The sequence below is a fragment of the Euprymna scolopes genome, chromosome 36, assembly GCF_053919585.1.
Source record: "Euprymna scolopes isolate OS-2025 chromosome 36, ASM5391958v1, whole genome shotgun sequence".
Taxonomy (NCBI): domain Eukaryota; kingdom Metazoa; phylum Mollusca; class Cephalopoda; order Sepiida; family Sepiolidae; genus Euprymna; species Euprymna scolopes.
This window is the reverse complement of record NC_136517.1, coordinates 22,718,414-22,735,190: the sequence shown is the minus strand read 5'-3', so window position 1 is coordinate 22,735,190 and position 16,777 is coordinate 22,718,414. Positions and strand designations below refer to the sequence as shown.

General features: G+C 31.3%; 1 protein-coding gene across 1 annotated transcript in view; it reads left to right on the top strand.

Moving 5' to 3' along the window:
• The window catches only part of LOC145260391 (poly [ADP-ribose] polymerase tankyrase-like), a 190,676-nt gene extending 174,136 nt beyond the window's left edge, over positions 1-16,540 (top strand). The window contains exons 40-49 of the mRNA XM_080118342.1: positions 238-343; positions 486-655; positions 3,493-3,637; positions 5,090-5,211; positions 6,199-6,274; positions 7,280-7,457; positions 8,650-8,757; positions 11,705-11,898; positions 13,455-13,680; positions 16,063-16,540. Coding sequence (XP_079974468.1) covers positions 238-343; positions 486-655; positions 3,493-3,637; positions 5,090-5,211; positions 6,199-6,274; positions 7,280-7,457; positions 8,650-8,757; positions 11,705-11,898; positions 13,455-13,680; positions 16,063-16,196 — 1,459 coding nt within the window. The 3' untranslated portion in view covers positions 16,197-16,540. The remainder of the gene's footprint in view (positions 1-237; positions 344-485; positions 656-3,492; positions 3,638-5,089; positions 5,212-6,198; positions 6,275-7,279; positions 7,458-8,649; positions 8,758-11,704; positions 11,899-13,454; positions 13,681-16,062) is intronic.
• The last annotated feature ends 237 nt before the right edge of the window (positions 16,541-16,777 follow it).

Genomic DNA, 16,777 nt, shown 5'->3' with positions numbered 1-16,777 from the left:
AATAATTGAATGGTTTTGAAAAACCAACTAAAGTAACTACAAAAAGAAATTATTTTATCAAATTTTAAAAATGAAATTGAAAAATTTAACCGTTGCCTGAAAATATATATCGTATGAATAAATGCTCTTTTTGAAAAGAAATTAAAGAAAATGTTTAATTTTAACATTTATGTGTTAATAAAGAAAGTACATCATTCCACTTGCAGAGATGGTAATTATTCTTTTCTTTTTTTACAGTGAAGTGGTCGAGGATAGTAACCAATCTTTAGCATTTGATGTTCTTCTCACCAAAGTAGACGTCAGTTGTGGTGTCTGGGGAATGTACAATTTTTATAAGATGCAGGTGAATCAATTTTAACCTTTTTAATTCAACTTTTTTTTTTTTTTTTTTTTTTTTTTTTGCTGTTGATTATTCATATCCTTGTACAAAATGTTTTCTCTTTTCTTTTGTAAATTATAAATTTCTGAAACTTTTTGTCATTTAGCTTTTACGAGAGAAAAACAAAGACCTGTATGTATTATTCACTCGCTGGGGTCGGATCGGAGACAGAGGCCAATTTCAGCATACACCATTCTTCTCGTTGGAAGAAGCTTCAAAGGAATTCTGTAAAATATTTAAATCCAAAACAAGCAATGATTGGAGCAAAATAAAACAGTGAGTAGTTGCATTTATTTAAATATAAATTTTTAATGTACACAAGTGTTGCGCAGATGATGTTATGATTAAATGAAACTATGTGGCTGGCAGCATCAATAAAAATGACATCTAAACAAGATTTAAACCTCTGCCTATGAGTTGAGACATAATCATGTTGAGGCACTGATTCTCATTAGATTACCAAAGCTAAGTGATGTCGAACCTGGTTCAGAATCAGATGGATGACCATTTGGGAATACATGACACTGTATTTCATATCTCTTGATCAAGATATACATGTGGCTGGGGATTGCATGTGAATTTGTTATTTTCAGTGAAAGCCAGCTCAACCCACTTATTTTTTATAGCAAAACAATCTTTATACGTAAATGTCAGTGTTTATAACAGGGTCTTTTTAATTCTCTTCATTGTTGCGGTTTCTCTTCTTCGCATTTTCTGACTGGCTATTGATCATCTCGTCTGTTTAACTAAGACAAAACTCTTTTCTTCATTATGTCTCATCGTTACTACAGAAATAATCTTTCATGAAGAAAGAGGACACAAGGAGACACTTACTAATTTTTCTTCAGGGTTTTATTTGGAGAGAATGAACTTAGAGAGAGACCAATGTAATCTTAGCTGATTAATTACTTTCTACAATGAAATGAGTGACCTATACAGACACAGTAACATTCGCTTAGATGTTCAGTTTACTACTTCATTGATGGTGACTTGTTCACATGGCTTCCATGGAGAAACTGATTTGAAAAATGCTTGTTTCTCTCAGCTCGAAAACATGATGCCATTCATCATTGTTTAACTCTGTTTTGTCTCTGCCTTATCTTTCATTCAACCATGACACTGATTCGATTTTACAGATATGGGTTATCATACACTTGGTGTGACCCTTGTCAAAATTAACAATCTGAAAAGAAAAGTCAAAAAGTGTGAAAATCGGGTAATTACTACCCCCATCCTGATGTCTTAATAAGTCATTAGAAATTTCTGCAAAAGGAGATAACTGAGGCAATGTGATTAGGTGCATATACAGCCTTTAACTTAATTAAAAAAAAAAATAAAGATAAATCCTTATCATGTATGTACCCATCACAGAACGAAAATGTAATTTTCCAAAAATCATGTAAAAAGTATTTTTTATTTTTTTAAATCAAGAAAATCAAATTCTATGAGGAAGCACGAATGTTTTGCCATGATTCACCACATTTAATAAATAAATGGAGATAACTCAATTCGAACTACCCTAATCAAAATCAACCTTGTAATGGCTACAATTTACTAGTAAAATTGCTAAAAATCATTAAAATTATTTAAAAAAAAAAAACAAAAAAACTTGATCAATTTATGATTTTTGGAATGTGACATTTTTGTTCTGTAACAGTTATGTACATAAAAAAAATTTGTATTTTGTTAATTAGGTTGTACTTTGGACTTGCACCATAAATTGCAGTAATATTGTATTGATGCAATGGAGACAACTAAACTAAAATTATTATATTGTCCTTTTGACTACTGTACACTCTTTAACCCTTATCCTTGAGTGGTCTACCGGCCTTGATAAGTTGGGACGCTTATGTAAAAAAAAAAAAAAAAATTGAACGATGCATTTTTTCCAAGTTAATTAAATTTATAAATTTGTTAACCAGTTTACTTTAAATTTTTAAATGGAGAAACGGATTTGGAGATATATAGATATAGATTAGTAGGGAGAGGGTTCGTAAAATATTTATTAAAAAAAAAAAAAAAAAAAAAAAAAAACAGGACTTGGGTGCCATCAGCTGCATGGTGGAGTGGACGCGAACTTAACGTTTGTATTGTTTTGATTCGCTGAAACCTAAGGAAAAGTGGTTAGTTTTGTATTATAATAAATCAGACCATGGGTTTGAGGATGTGTCCATAAATTTACAAAAAAAAATCAATTATGAGGGGTCACTAGGGTATTTTTTAAGACTTAATACCCTAGTGAACCCTGAAAATTGATTTTTTATAATTCACAGACACACCCTCAAACCCATGGTCAGATTTCTTACAATACAGAGCTAACCCCTTTTCCATACCTCATCTCGAAATTTCACAATTGCAAAAGTTAAGTTTGTAAGCGAACAGGTTATCAATTGGACCATGAACACCCAGATGTTATGACGTTGCAAATTTAGCCTTTTAAAGTGAAACAACAATTGACGGTTCTCACATGTGTGATTAACAAACGTTGAAACCAAGGTTTTTACCTAACTCCCTCTCCCTTCAAACAAAACATTTCTACATGGAATAATTGACATTTTTTTCTAATTTTCTGATATTATGTGTCCAAGAGATTGCTCTTTCTAATGATATCACGTTCGTGCCTGTTTGAAATAGATGACAAGTTTTTAGCGGACATACATACAAACTAACACACAGAACAGACAACAGAGATTTATATATTAGAAGAAAGAAGATAAACCTTTGCAAAATTTGCTTCTTATCTTGTTTATCCCAGTGCACACTTAATGACTTCACTAACACAAGTTGAAGACATATGGAAATGCTGAAATAACAAGCTCTTGCCGAAGGATCACAATGAAAGTTAAAGTGACATATTGAAAAAAAAAAAACATGGATTTTAAGTAAACTATGGACAGTACAACAAATAGAATTCTTTTCGGTTGAGTGTAGCAGGAGATGAAAAATATATCACCTGACAAACGGGTTTAAACGAAAACAGATTTATATGCAGTTATATTGTGTGATTGTAACAAAATTTAACAGCTTGCTAGGTTTGTGTGCCTATAAGCCATTGTTTTTGGAGTTACTTTGCTTAAATGACAAATTTTTTTTCTTTTTATCTCTTTTACCAGTTTCAAGAATCATCCGAAAAAATATCGCTTGGTACAAACAGAAGACCGGATAAAGGGTAAAAAGAAACCACCTATAAAGTTTGATCTAAATTCGGATCTACCATCAAAGCTCCCTCCACGTTTACAAGAACTTATCAAAGAATTGGTGAGTTTATCTTTTCTCCTTCAACCGTACTTAGATTTTATATCACCTTTTTTTTGTCAAATATACAAAAGAACATTTATATACATTTTTAACAAAAATAACTGTAAAAGTATGTATGTATGTATATATATATATATATATATATATATATAATGAAAAAATGATTAATAAAATATGTTAAAAAACATCTTGAAAAAGAGTTAAAAACATATTTAATTTTAAAAAAGGAAGCACAAGATAAGTGGATAGTCCTTAATCCGTGGAGTTTCGAAGAAATACTCTCCTTCTCATCAGAGGGCAGGAATTAGCAAAATGCCGGATCGGATTTTGCATGTAAAAGTATTTAGTGAAACTACAAGTAAGTCACAGATCTTACTTGGTTAAAAAAAGGGTGAGGTAAGGGGATTAGGAGGTAAAAGAAAAATGATAAAAAAATTTCACATGAATGGATAGTCCGGTGAAGGGTAAAAAATCCAAGAATGGCAAAATCCAAACACGGTAGAATTAAAAATTTCCAATCCAACAGGTAAGTTCCAAATGGTCCAAAATGATCCAAAAGGCAGAATTCCTTGGAAAAAATCAGAAATGGAATGAGTTCCAAATCATTAAAAGAAAAGATGTCTTTTAACATGTTTTATTAATCATTTGTTCATATTATAAGCTCTATTTCCTTTTCGGTTTTATTGAGCTTTTACATCTGGTTGAGATTACTTGTAAATATTAACTCTTTAATATTTATAATATATTTTAAGTTTACCGTTTTCATTACCTTGGTAAACTTATTGTAATTTTTATTATATATATATGTGTGTGTGTGTGACTATAACTACTTCATTTACTCAAATAAAATTAATATACGAAAGTATAAATTTATGCGTAAACTTGAAGTATTTACTTCAAAAGTGCTCAATACGTAGGTAAAGCGCATAAGCCTGAAGAGTCCTAGAGTGGATGAAACGCAGAATATTCAGTGTATCTTAATCGCCATATATATTTTATAAATTACTATATATATATATATATATATATATATATATATATATATATATATATATATGAGAGATTTATGAGAGATTTGCAGTATGTTTGTCATCTGTGTAAATTTCTACAGTTATTGCATATTCATGTTATTGTAGCTGGCATGCCTAGTATTACATGTATAATATAAAAGCCAAATCACTCGCAACCATCAATTACTTTTTTCTTATGAATGATTTTGTGTTCATGTTTTAAATACGCATGAGAATGGTGACTTACAAATAATCAGTTTGATACAGAAACGATCATCAAACAGTAAATCGTGCACTGTTCCAAATTTGGTGAAGAATATACTTTCACACCATATACAACTGGACATCAAGATCCTCTCTCTACTATCTACCGATGTATTTTATGAATTCGTTATACTATATTGCCAATGTTGATTGCTGTTGTATAATCTTGTGTTTTCAGAGCAGCGTGAAAATGCTCTCAACTGCCTACAGTATGTGCGGAATTGATACAGACATTATGCCATTTGGGCAAATAAAAAAAGAGGCTTTATTAAATGCCTTGAAAATTTTACATCAGCTCCGGTAAGTCCTCTTGCTCTGATTTTTTTCTTCTTCGTGATTTTTATCCCCCCCCCTCCCCCCCCCCCCAAAAAAAAAACGTAGCAAAGTGCTGCAAGTTATGTAAAAAAAAAAAAAAATTTTTTTTAAATACATCTATATACTACCTGAATGTTCGTCGAAGGCCATTTTGAATCTGAATATGGTAGGAAACCTGGACAAAGAATGCTGCCTTTCTTCTGTTGAGACAAAAACTACAGCGGCACAATTTCTGCACATGTCCATAGAGACTGCAATTAGATATTAGGCCGAAAAATCTCTTGAAATCCCCATTAATGATCTGCACTACAAACAAGTCGCCTTTCATGCTCCACTGTTCAAGTAATAGCAGATTTAGTTTTTTAAGTTGTTTTTAGGTTAGCATGGCGGCTCATGTCATCGTCCTGGTTGTAAATGCTTGAACACACCCCAGCTGTACGCTATCTTTATGGAGATAGAATTTATTGCTTGGATAACAGACTCAAGAATGGACTGTACCAGAGTTACATGTGTGTGAGTGTGGTAGGGGTGGAGGATTTGGGAATAACCCACTTCAGTCCAAACACTTTCTTGGAATAAGGGATTTCTTACCATCATTAGTGATGGGACAATTCCAAAATCTTTCCCAATTCCAATACAATTACCAAATTTTTTTTTTAATCTTAAAATTTTTGGCTATAAAAGTGTTTTGTTATTACCATAAAAAGCTATGCATTATATGCATATTTTTACAAACGTGAACATACACTTGTGGATGGTGATCTATAGATTTTAGGTTTTAACTAATCAATAAATATTTATTATTAATATGAACAATGGTAAATTAAATTTTAAACAAAAGCAAATAATTTAAAAAAAAAAAAAACTTTTTTGACATCGGAAAGTAGGCACAATTTTTGTAAAAGTTTGCATTTTTCTTATTCCAATTAATTGTCCAAACAATATTATTGATTTTTTTAATTTATCTTTCAGAGACTTAATTCAAATCGTGGAAAAAAGCAAAGGTTCTGCTACCCAAGAGTCAGATTACCAAACCACTTGTGAAAATGTAAGTTGTATTTTGTTTGTACATCACTTAAGATCATTTATTTTTATTTTATTTTAGATTGAGGGGAGGAGGTGTGATTCTTGCTGGTAGAATTATCTGGCTCTACTGGTGGAGATGTGAGAATGGGTGAGGTTTCTGTAACTAAATTTTCATCATCAATAATTATAACAATAGGTTTTATTATCACTATAGTGATAAATTTTTACATAGGTTGGGCTCATCAGCCTCGGAAGAGTGTCTAGGGGAAAGTAAATCCAGATTTCAAACTTTCCTTGCCTTGTGTAATACTCACCAATGAGAAAGACTTCAGTAGCAGCAAACCTCAAGGAAAAATGCAGTTGAGCCTCAAAGGTATTTCTTTGTTACCTCCAACTTACCACCATGTGGGTTGGCATTGGTGTCAAACAGTATCAATCTTGCTACTCTGACTGAAGGAGGCCTCGTACTACTACTAAAATTGTTAACACTTTTTGTTTCATGAGAATTGCACATTATTGTTTTTATGTACTATTTTAATCAGTTATTTATTGAAATAACAAAATAGAGTACCAAAGTTAACTTTAAAAAATCCTATTTAAATAAATGATTAGGAAATGTACAAGACCAGAAGGTCTTTCTGTTTCTCTGTAAACAATTAAGCCATTTTCTTTCATCTTATTAATAGTTCTGAAAAAAAGAATTTTTTTTATCTTTTTGAAGTTTTGAAAGCATTTAAACAATTAAATGAGGATTAATAATTTCCATTCAAATTATTGTTCTCATCCTATATGTTCGTCACACAAGCAATATCAATCACCTGACTATTCATATCCTAAAAGATCAGCATTTTTTCTTTTCACCATTTGTATCTGCAATAATATTTGCCGTGTTAACAATTAGGCTTAAGTCTGGCACAAGATTCAACTATAATGAGTAAAGAGAGAAAGGAAACAAAGGTAGTGAAGCGTCTTTACAGAAATTAAAGGTGTTGCATCAATATTTGAAAATAATTTTTTGTTTCCCCAGATTGCCAAGTTGAGCAATGAGTATTTCCAATTAGTTCCGCAAGCGGGCTATGAATATGAAAAAATCCGGCCAATCCATGACAAGCGCTCCCTGAGGGACCATTTGAGGAAGATAACCAATCTTTTGGATTATGAAATGGCCAGCCGCATCCTACTTGGGGCTCAACACCATTTAAAAGGTATGTGATTAGTTTGACGTTTTGTGACTATAGTACCTCCACACACCCACACAAAAAGAAAACGTATGAGGAAGAACAATAATAATGAAATAAGTTGATCAGCAGAACAAAGGTTATTGGGAGAAAGCTCTTAGAAATGAAGATGATGTTGTGTATGAAGGAACACAAAGACTGATGAAATAGGATTGTTAATCAAGGTGTGCCAAGTGACTGGGGCAAAAGATCGGGCAAATAGGTCGATACATATTTAAGGTTAGTTAACAGTTTTAGGATTAGCAGTGAATTTTGTGGCAATTTACGACAGTTAGGGACATTTTACAAACTTTCTTGAGTTTGTGACAGTTGAATACAGTTTCCAGCTTGAGACAGTTGGAGGTTCTCTGAAAGAGATTGGAGAGTTTGGAGCCGAAGCTAGATCAGGTTGAAAAGAAAATCTCTGGGGACCAACATGACCAGACAGATAGAAATAGACAACATTTGGGATTCGCTTTTCTATGCTATGTGTTGATATCATAAAGACATACAAACACACACACAGTTTAACTGATTCATGTCAATTATTCAACACGATCATGAATCACGTTGAGTAATTGACATTAATCAGATCAATTTCATGAGAAATGGAGGAAGCCCAGAAGCAGTTTTTGCTATTTTTTTTTTTTATCGTCTTCCTCTTAAAAAAGACAAATGCATTTTTGAATATCTGTGTCTTGTTCATCAGTATCGCCAACCAAATATGTTTTCTCCACAACTGAGTTTTCATTCGTCTCAAGTAATGGCTAACAATGGAAACGAATGAAAACTCAGATGTGGAGAAATTAGATTTAGATGTAATGTAAGATACACTTAGAGCTTATGATCTTAGTGGGAGATCAAATCTAGACAATATACGGAGATGTGTGCAAAACAGGAGGCTTTGTTGGTGTGGTCACCTTGAAAGGATAAATGAAAGCTCTTGATTCACTAAATGTAGAACTATTAAAGTAACATGTTCAATCCAAAAGAAAAGACTATGTGGGAGGAAATAATAAGGATAGACATGAGAGAAAGAAGGATAAAGACCTGGCCAGAGATCGGGGTTGTTTGTAAATCTCTTTCTATAAACCATCCAGCATATTAAACAATATGATTACATTTTTATTTATAAAAAAGTAAAATATTTTTTTTATTCATTTCCAATTTTTCTTTTCAGAAATGAATCCATTGGACTATATTTACAAAGCAATTGGTTGTCACATTAAATTAATGAGTGAAAATGAATTTGAAACTCAGTATATACTGAAGTACATTTACAGCACAGGTAAGAATTATTTTTTCAAGTTTAACAATTCATTGAGAGTGACACTGTACCAAGGGTTGGAATCGTGTTGCAACGGATAAAAAGTATTAATCAGTTCTAAGTGACAGTGTTCTAGAGGCTGAAGGTTTAATCCTTGCTACAGCCGATACAAAGTTTTTTTACCATGTTATGGCTGCTACAAAATTGAAAATGTATACTTATAAAACTTGATCTATTCGAATGAGTAAAGATTTGTGCTTTTTTTTTTTTTTTAGCTCAAAGTAAAGATTAGTTTCTAATATATGTATCGAGTGCATTTAGTATTGGTCGATTCCATATGTCAATATAAAGGATAGCCTTATACAAAAGGTGTTCAATTAGTAATGTTTTTGATCCACTTCTCGTAGCAGTATAAATTTTTCATGACTTCCGCAATTATAAATAATTCTAATAAACCCTTCATCCTGAAAATTCAAAGAATAAAAATTTTCTTTCCACATGAACTCCTTATGCGATGGATAATGTGCTAAGAAATAATCAATTCTAAGTAACAGTCTTGAGAAAGTTGAATGTTTGATCCTTGATACAAGCAGTACTAATAATTAAGAATAAAGAGTTGTGCGTTCTATAGAAGTCAACCTCTTGATTAGCTTCATTTCTAAAATATATATTGAGAACATTTAGTCAGTATAAAAGGATGACTTTATACATATGATGCACAAAAGTTGGGCCTTAATTTATTTGAATTGAAGACAATGAGGGGTATTCTCCTATAATGTGCCCTTTCCACACACACACACACACACACACACACACACACACACACACACACACATACACAATAACAATAATAATAGTTTTTATTCAATATGTTGATGGGAGTTGGTATCTTTTGCGCAACTCACTATATTACAATAGGAAATAAAAAATAAAAATAAAAAGTAACATAGCAACAGATTAATAATCAATATACTACATGTGAAAATTGTACACTCCTCACCAAATGCAACACTAAACGGGCACACCTTTATGCACATATACTTCTACACATATCCATTTTGAAAAACAATTATTCGACTAGAAGCTCTAACATGGTTGTGAACCACGTACAAGATTTTTTTTTTTTTTTATCTCTATGCTATTATATAAAAGTCACTTTGTGTGTTCCTTCCTCATAGGTTCAGTCGTTTCGGAACCTATCTTCTGCAAATTTCACACAAATGCAATTTATATTTCTGGCAGTGTTCTTAGATATGTTTTGTTTTGTACAGAAATTCATCTGATAAGTATCGAAAATTGAAAAAATCCGATCTTAAAAATAATCTTTCTTCTCTTCTTGTAGATAAAACGAATTTTTACAGAGGAATATTTTACATTATACCAGTGTAATCTTGGCTGATGTAACATAAAAAAAAATAAAAATAATTCTTCCTTTTATCGCTACGAGAAGAAAGACTATTTTTAAAATCAAGCCCAAATATCAGCTGACATGATATTGTAAACAAACACAGATTTTTTTTTTTTTTTTTTTTTTTTTTTTTTTTTCAAATTAAAATCGACCGGGCAAATTATTCTTCGTAAATATATAACATTCAATGGAGGATTGATTCTATAATAATACATACAGTTTGCAAAGGTTAAAAAAAAAAAAAATCATGTTTAAGTGTATTGTACGACTGGGCAACGCCGGGTGTCCAGCTAGTAATGATTAAAACACTGAAAGAAAAAAAAAAAATGAAAATCTACATTAAGTAACTAATGCATTTTTCCATCCTTTGTAGAAAAGTTGGGCCCTGATTTAGTGTAGAGGATTAGTTACAGGAAATTGTTATAGTCAGCTAATGTACTTCCTAACTTTCAACATGACAGCAGAAGCAGTGACAAGGAAAATCAGTTCCTTCACTTTTCCTTTCACGGCTATATTTCCCCTGTGCATGTATTTTTTCTTTTATTTAATTTTTTTTTTATTTAATCATCGAAAAAGCTTTTTTGGTTTTATTTTAATTATTTTTTTATAATTTTTTTATTTAATCATTGAAAAGCTTTTTTGGTCGTATTTTAATTATTTTTTTTATAATTTTTTTATTTAAGAATTGAAAACATTTGCACTCTTTTTTGTTTTATGAATTATTGAAAACTTTTTGAAATCTCTCTTGAGAATATCATGTATTGGATATGTCTTTTTAGGTTTTTTGATTTCAATAATTTCATTTGTAATTTTGAGTTCAGTAATTTTATTTTTATACTTTCAAAAACATATACTTATAAATATATCGAATTAATTTATGTATTAAATAATTTTATTTAAAAAAAGCTTATTTTTAAAATAAAAAGAAACAAACTTATTTTCATAATTTTATAAACATAGATTTTTTATAAAATAAACTCTTATTTTTAAAATTTTGCTAAAAATGCAAATAAAGACTCATTGTTATTATCTGTATAATTTTGTTAATTTTTATTGTATATTTTTCAATAATTTCCTTTTCTTATATTTTATAAACAGCTTTACAATAGAAATACTAAAAAACAAAAGTGAAGAAACTGATTTGCCGTGTAATCACTTCTGGTAACAGCCACGCTGGAAGTTAGGAAGTACGTTAGTTGGCTATAACCCAGAAAATTGTTGAGTTGATTAGTTTCCTCGTGATCAGCCCTTTACATTTGAAATTAATCTGTCATTGCCAGCCATTGTCTGGTTGGCACAGATCATAACAAAATAGCCCAGGACTCTTTATTGTAATAACCTTGTACATAAAATATACATACATAAAGTTGCAGAATGAAGGTATTCCAGGTTGGATCTAAGAATATGTTTTTAAATTAAAGTAATCTCTCCTTGCTATGCATATCCTGAGATATCATCCACTCATGTCAGAAAACATTAACAATAAACATGTCTTATTCAAATGTTTCTTTTCTTGTTAGATCCTGACTCTTTGATTTTGTTAATTTTTATTTTTTGCAGACCATAACGTTAAAGTTCATGCGATCTACCGTCTTTCAAGAGGAGGAGAAGAAGAACGAATTCAAGAATTAAATCTGGAGAATCGTATGTTACTCTGGCATGGCAGTCGCGTACCTAACTTCATCAGCATTCTCAGCCGGGGTCTCGTCATTTCGCCCTCAGAAGCTCCTATGTCTGGTCAAATGTTTGGAGAGGTAGGTATCAATATATATACACACTTCTACCCTGGCTATCTCTCTTTTTGAAATAGTTTTATATTATATTATTTGGTGCTTGTGCAGATGGATGATCCTTTAAACCAACGCATTTCAGGGGAAAATATTGCAAACATGTCATGTTGAAATTAGTATACATTCCAAAAATTATGAAAAAATGATTCAGTAGATGTGCTAGATGTATATTCTTAACAAAAAATCATCCACAATTATATTTGTTAAAAATGATGGAATCTTAATTTAAGTCAAGGGAGATAAGTCCGTTTGTCATACTGAATTGGTCACCTATCTTTTCCGCATGTAAACATCATTAAGCTCAATAATTTGATAAATTCTATTTTACTTCTAATTATTTGTCTGCTAGATGATTTTTTTTTTTTTAATTTATACTAATTTTGACATGACAAGCAAGTACATAATGTTTTCACTTGAAATGCATGTCTAAAAGATCAATCTACAGCACCGATTATTTGTATACATGTTTTGTCTGGAAAGTAATGGGACTGGCATTGCAAATTATTTATTTCAAAATAACAAGTAGTCTCTTTCAATTTTCTTCCACCTCCACCTAATGTAAATAATATTAATAAACATCTTTAATAAAACAGTAATTTTTTTTGTCGCCCCCCACGCAAAACATATTGCCACTTGGAATATAAGGGATTACTATTTGAAATTGTGTGAACAGAGAATTATGTGGAGTTGATCGGTGAAACCTTTGTTCACATTATATTTAAACTTCTGCAGATTAATAGGATACAGAGAGAATTCCAAAGTTTTAAGCTTCAGAGGAAACTACTAAAGTAGAAGATTTTCCGGCATCTAGAGATCACAAAAGTGAAGGGGTAGGATTTTGTTTGTTGGGTTAGTCGTGGGGTCGGGTATGTACGTTGAGAGGGCACAAGTTCTATGAGTTCATTAGAGTATGTTCCATTAAAGTGCTTGTAACACAGGTACAGGGATGCAACATTACAGTGATGGGACAGAGGTTGGAACTTAGCCGGTAGTGTGGGGTCTATTAGGTATGAGAGACTGATGGTAGATTCACCAGCTCAGATATGGCAACAATACTCCATGTAGTAGTAATAGTTATAGGCATCTTCTAAATGAATAAACGCAAAAGTTTTTTTTTTTTTTTTTAACCTCTCCTAATTATATTACGATCAAAATGGCTTATGCTTATTTAATTTTGTTATACAATTTACATATTTATTTTTTTAAAGCAGTTCCTAATAAATTAATATAGTGTGTATGTACATTTGTGCGGGGGGGGGTGATCTCTAGATTTTAGTTTTACTGATACTTTAAAATCAATAAATACTTAATATTTTTATTAAGACTAGCAATTAAAAATAAAGTTTCAAATAAAAATGAACAGAAAATATTATATTATTAAAGATGGTATTGGAAAATGTTCCGATACTTTTAAAAAGTTTTAATTTTTCAAAATGTTTTTAAAAATTTGTTTTGTTGTGATTCTGATTGATCAACTCAGCACAAATAATTAGTGAATTCTAATGTTGTTTCAATTTCAGGGTATTTACACGGCTGATACGTTCACGAAAGCAAAAAATTATTGTTACGACAGAAATGTTGGAGCGTACAGCATGTTTTCTCTCCTTTGTGAAGTGGCCCTTGGAAAGATGAAGACCACAAAGAATGTAGGTGATTCACTCAACGCCTCAGATGTTGAATATAACAGCGTTGTGGGAGTAGGACGCGAAATCCCGGACAGTGCTTTTGATGTCACACTTCCATACGGTAAGGAACCACAGAGATTTATATCTTATTATCAATAGGTTATTTATTCTCAACAAGCAGGACTATTTGGTATTGCCTAGGTGCATAGATAGTAAAATAGAAAGATTTTTAATAATGTGCGTTTTGAACTGTAAAGTGCTCAACTAAAAGAACCAAGTTCTTAAAAGGGTTGACATAATTAATTTCTTTTCTTTTGTTTCAATAAGATTTAAATTGTGTTAAATTAAGTGTGTATGCATATGTGTGTATATATATATTAAATTGTGTATGCATATATATTAAGTGTATATATATATATATATATATATATATATATATATATATATATATATATATATATAAATTTAAATCTTATTGAAACAAAAGAAATATTTGAGTAAAGTTTTAAAAAAAAATGTGAATAAAACTGATATGTTTTTTAAATTGACTTTTAAAAAAAAAGAGAAAAAAAAAGAATTGCTGCCAAATCCGGAAAATGCACCATAACCCAATATTGAAATTGGACAATGAAATTATACCAATAGTTGATCAATATTAATTCTTGGGCATCATCTTGATAAAAAGCTAACATTCATTCCTCATATTAAATGCCTCAAACAAAAATGCAACAAATCCATCCAACTTAAAAGTAGTAGCTCACACAGAATGATGGGGTGCAGACAAAGGCTCAATAATTAAATAATACGGATCCCTTGTCAGATCCAAGTAGGATTATAGATGGTATATCTATGGATCCGCAAGAAAGTCTTACATAAAGGAATTAGACACAATAAATCACCAAGGACTAAGATTGGCTCTAGGAGCCTTCCCCACCTCCCCAGTGGAAAGCTTATATGTAGAAACAGATGAACCACCATTGTCACTTAGAAGAGAAAACCTAGGACTACAGTATTGTATAAAATTGGCTTCATGTCCAACTAATCCTGCCTATAAATGTGCCTTCCACCTCCAGTACAAACACCTCTTTAATAGAAAAGAAAATTCTATAAAACCATTTAGCCTACGTATGGAAAAATCCATAAATAAAGCCCAGATAGATATTGCAACAATACACGAATCTGTAAAACTTAAATATCCTCCCTGGCTGACAAAACAACCAAAAATAATATCAGACCTAATTAAGTGTCCTAAAACAAAAACCAATCTAATCATATATCAAGAAAAATTCCAAATAATTGAAGATAAATATTCCAAACATTCAACAATTTATACAGACGGTTCAAAAGATGGAAACAACATTGGATGTGCAGCCATATGCAATAAAACAATCCTAGTCAAAAGATTACCAGACAAAGCATCCATCTACAGTGCCAAAGTATCTTGATCTTAAAGAATCCTCTAAAGATAACGAATTCATTATATGTTCAGATACCAAATCAGTACTCGAAACACTGGAAAACAGGAAACCAACGAACTCAATAGTCACCAAAACCCTAAATAAAGTTGATGATATTCCTAATGATAAAAACATTCTCTTTTGTTGGATACCCAGTCATATCAACATAAAGGGTAACGATAGAGCTGACAAAACAGCAAAAGCAGCACTAAATTTGACCATAACCAATGATAAGATCCCTCATACCGATCTAAAACAAATCATTAACAAATATATTAGAAACACATAGCAAGAGTCGTGGAACTCCTGCACTAGAAATAAGCTATACCAAATCAAGGAAACCGTAGGAAAACAGAAACCAGACAAAAGAATGACCAGAAAGGAAGAAGTTATAATAAGATTCTGAATAGGTCATACCTCTATAATACACACTCTTACTTAAAAAAGAAGCCCCATTCTGCATATCCTGCCAGGAACCATACACAGTCAATCATATGCTAACAAGATGCAAAGACTTGAAAACAAACCGACTGAATCTATATAATGAAAACACTGTAAAGGACATATTCACTTATGTAGACCCAACTATCTTTCTCAAGTATCTGGAGATAACAACAAAATAAAAAATGAAAAAAAAACCTTATCTAACTATATAAGCATAGACACTGAACACCAGATACATAAAACTTATAACTATTAATGTATAAAAAAAAAAAGACTCCGGCATTAAATGACAACATAGGTTGATATGCTGTGAAATCAATTAATCAATAAAAAAAACGAATTTAGAAAACATTGGAAAAACGTGCTAATCTTAAGATTTTTTTTTTTTTTAATTTGCTCAGATATTTCTTTAAGTAAGATTTAACTTGTGTATTTGTTTCTAAAGAATTTAATGATAAATACAGATGTCAGAATTGATAAACCAAACGATCAATTCTGATTCTAAGTCTTCAAATTTATAAAACTTTTGATACTGCAACCAATGAATTTGCTCCGATTCAATTTCACAGCTCAGGTTTTTATTTCTGTTTCCTTTCTTTCAGGTGCTACATTACCACTGGGACCCTTGATCAGTAATCCAACTGCAAAATCCAGATCATTCTTGCAACACAATGAATATATTGTCTATGATCCTGCGCAAGTCTGTCAGCGGTACTTGGTACAGTTTAGCGACTAAAACTGCTGCTGCTGCTGTTGTCATCCACAAGGAAATGATGATAGAAATAAACACACTCGTGAATGATGGACACAATTTCTCTTCTGGATGTCATTTTCTTGACAATATGTCAAACAAATGATGATGACCCGTGGTGAATTTAATTCGTTAGAAACTCTTATCATATAAGACCTGGGATGGGCGACGACTAGAATGAAATTAATATATAAACAACAACAAAAATAATTGCATTTATCTTTGTTCATCATCTGTCTGTTTAAAAAAAAAAAAAAAAAAGTTATCCGAATGAAATAATTGCAAAGTACAAGACAGACTTGACATAAACAGAAGAATCGAACAAAAAAGTTTCCGGTTTTGATCCGGTTGGGCAAAGAGGGATGGGGGGGAGGGGTGTACCAAGTGATGTTTGTTATTGAACAGATACTATGTTTTTTTTTGGGGGGGGGAGGTTTTAGGGGGACAAATGGGAAAGAAAAGATAATATGTATTAACACATATATATTTTAAATAACTTTCAGCAGAAAGAAGAAGATTAAAGACCAACTTGTGAAATTGTTCAGTTAATTGCAACCACAGCCATC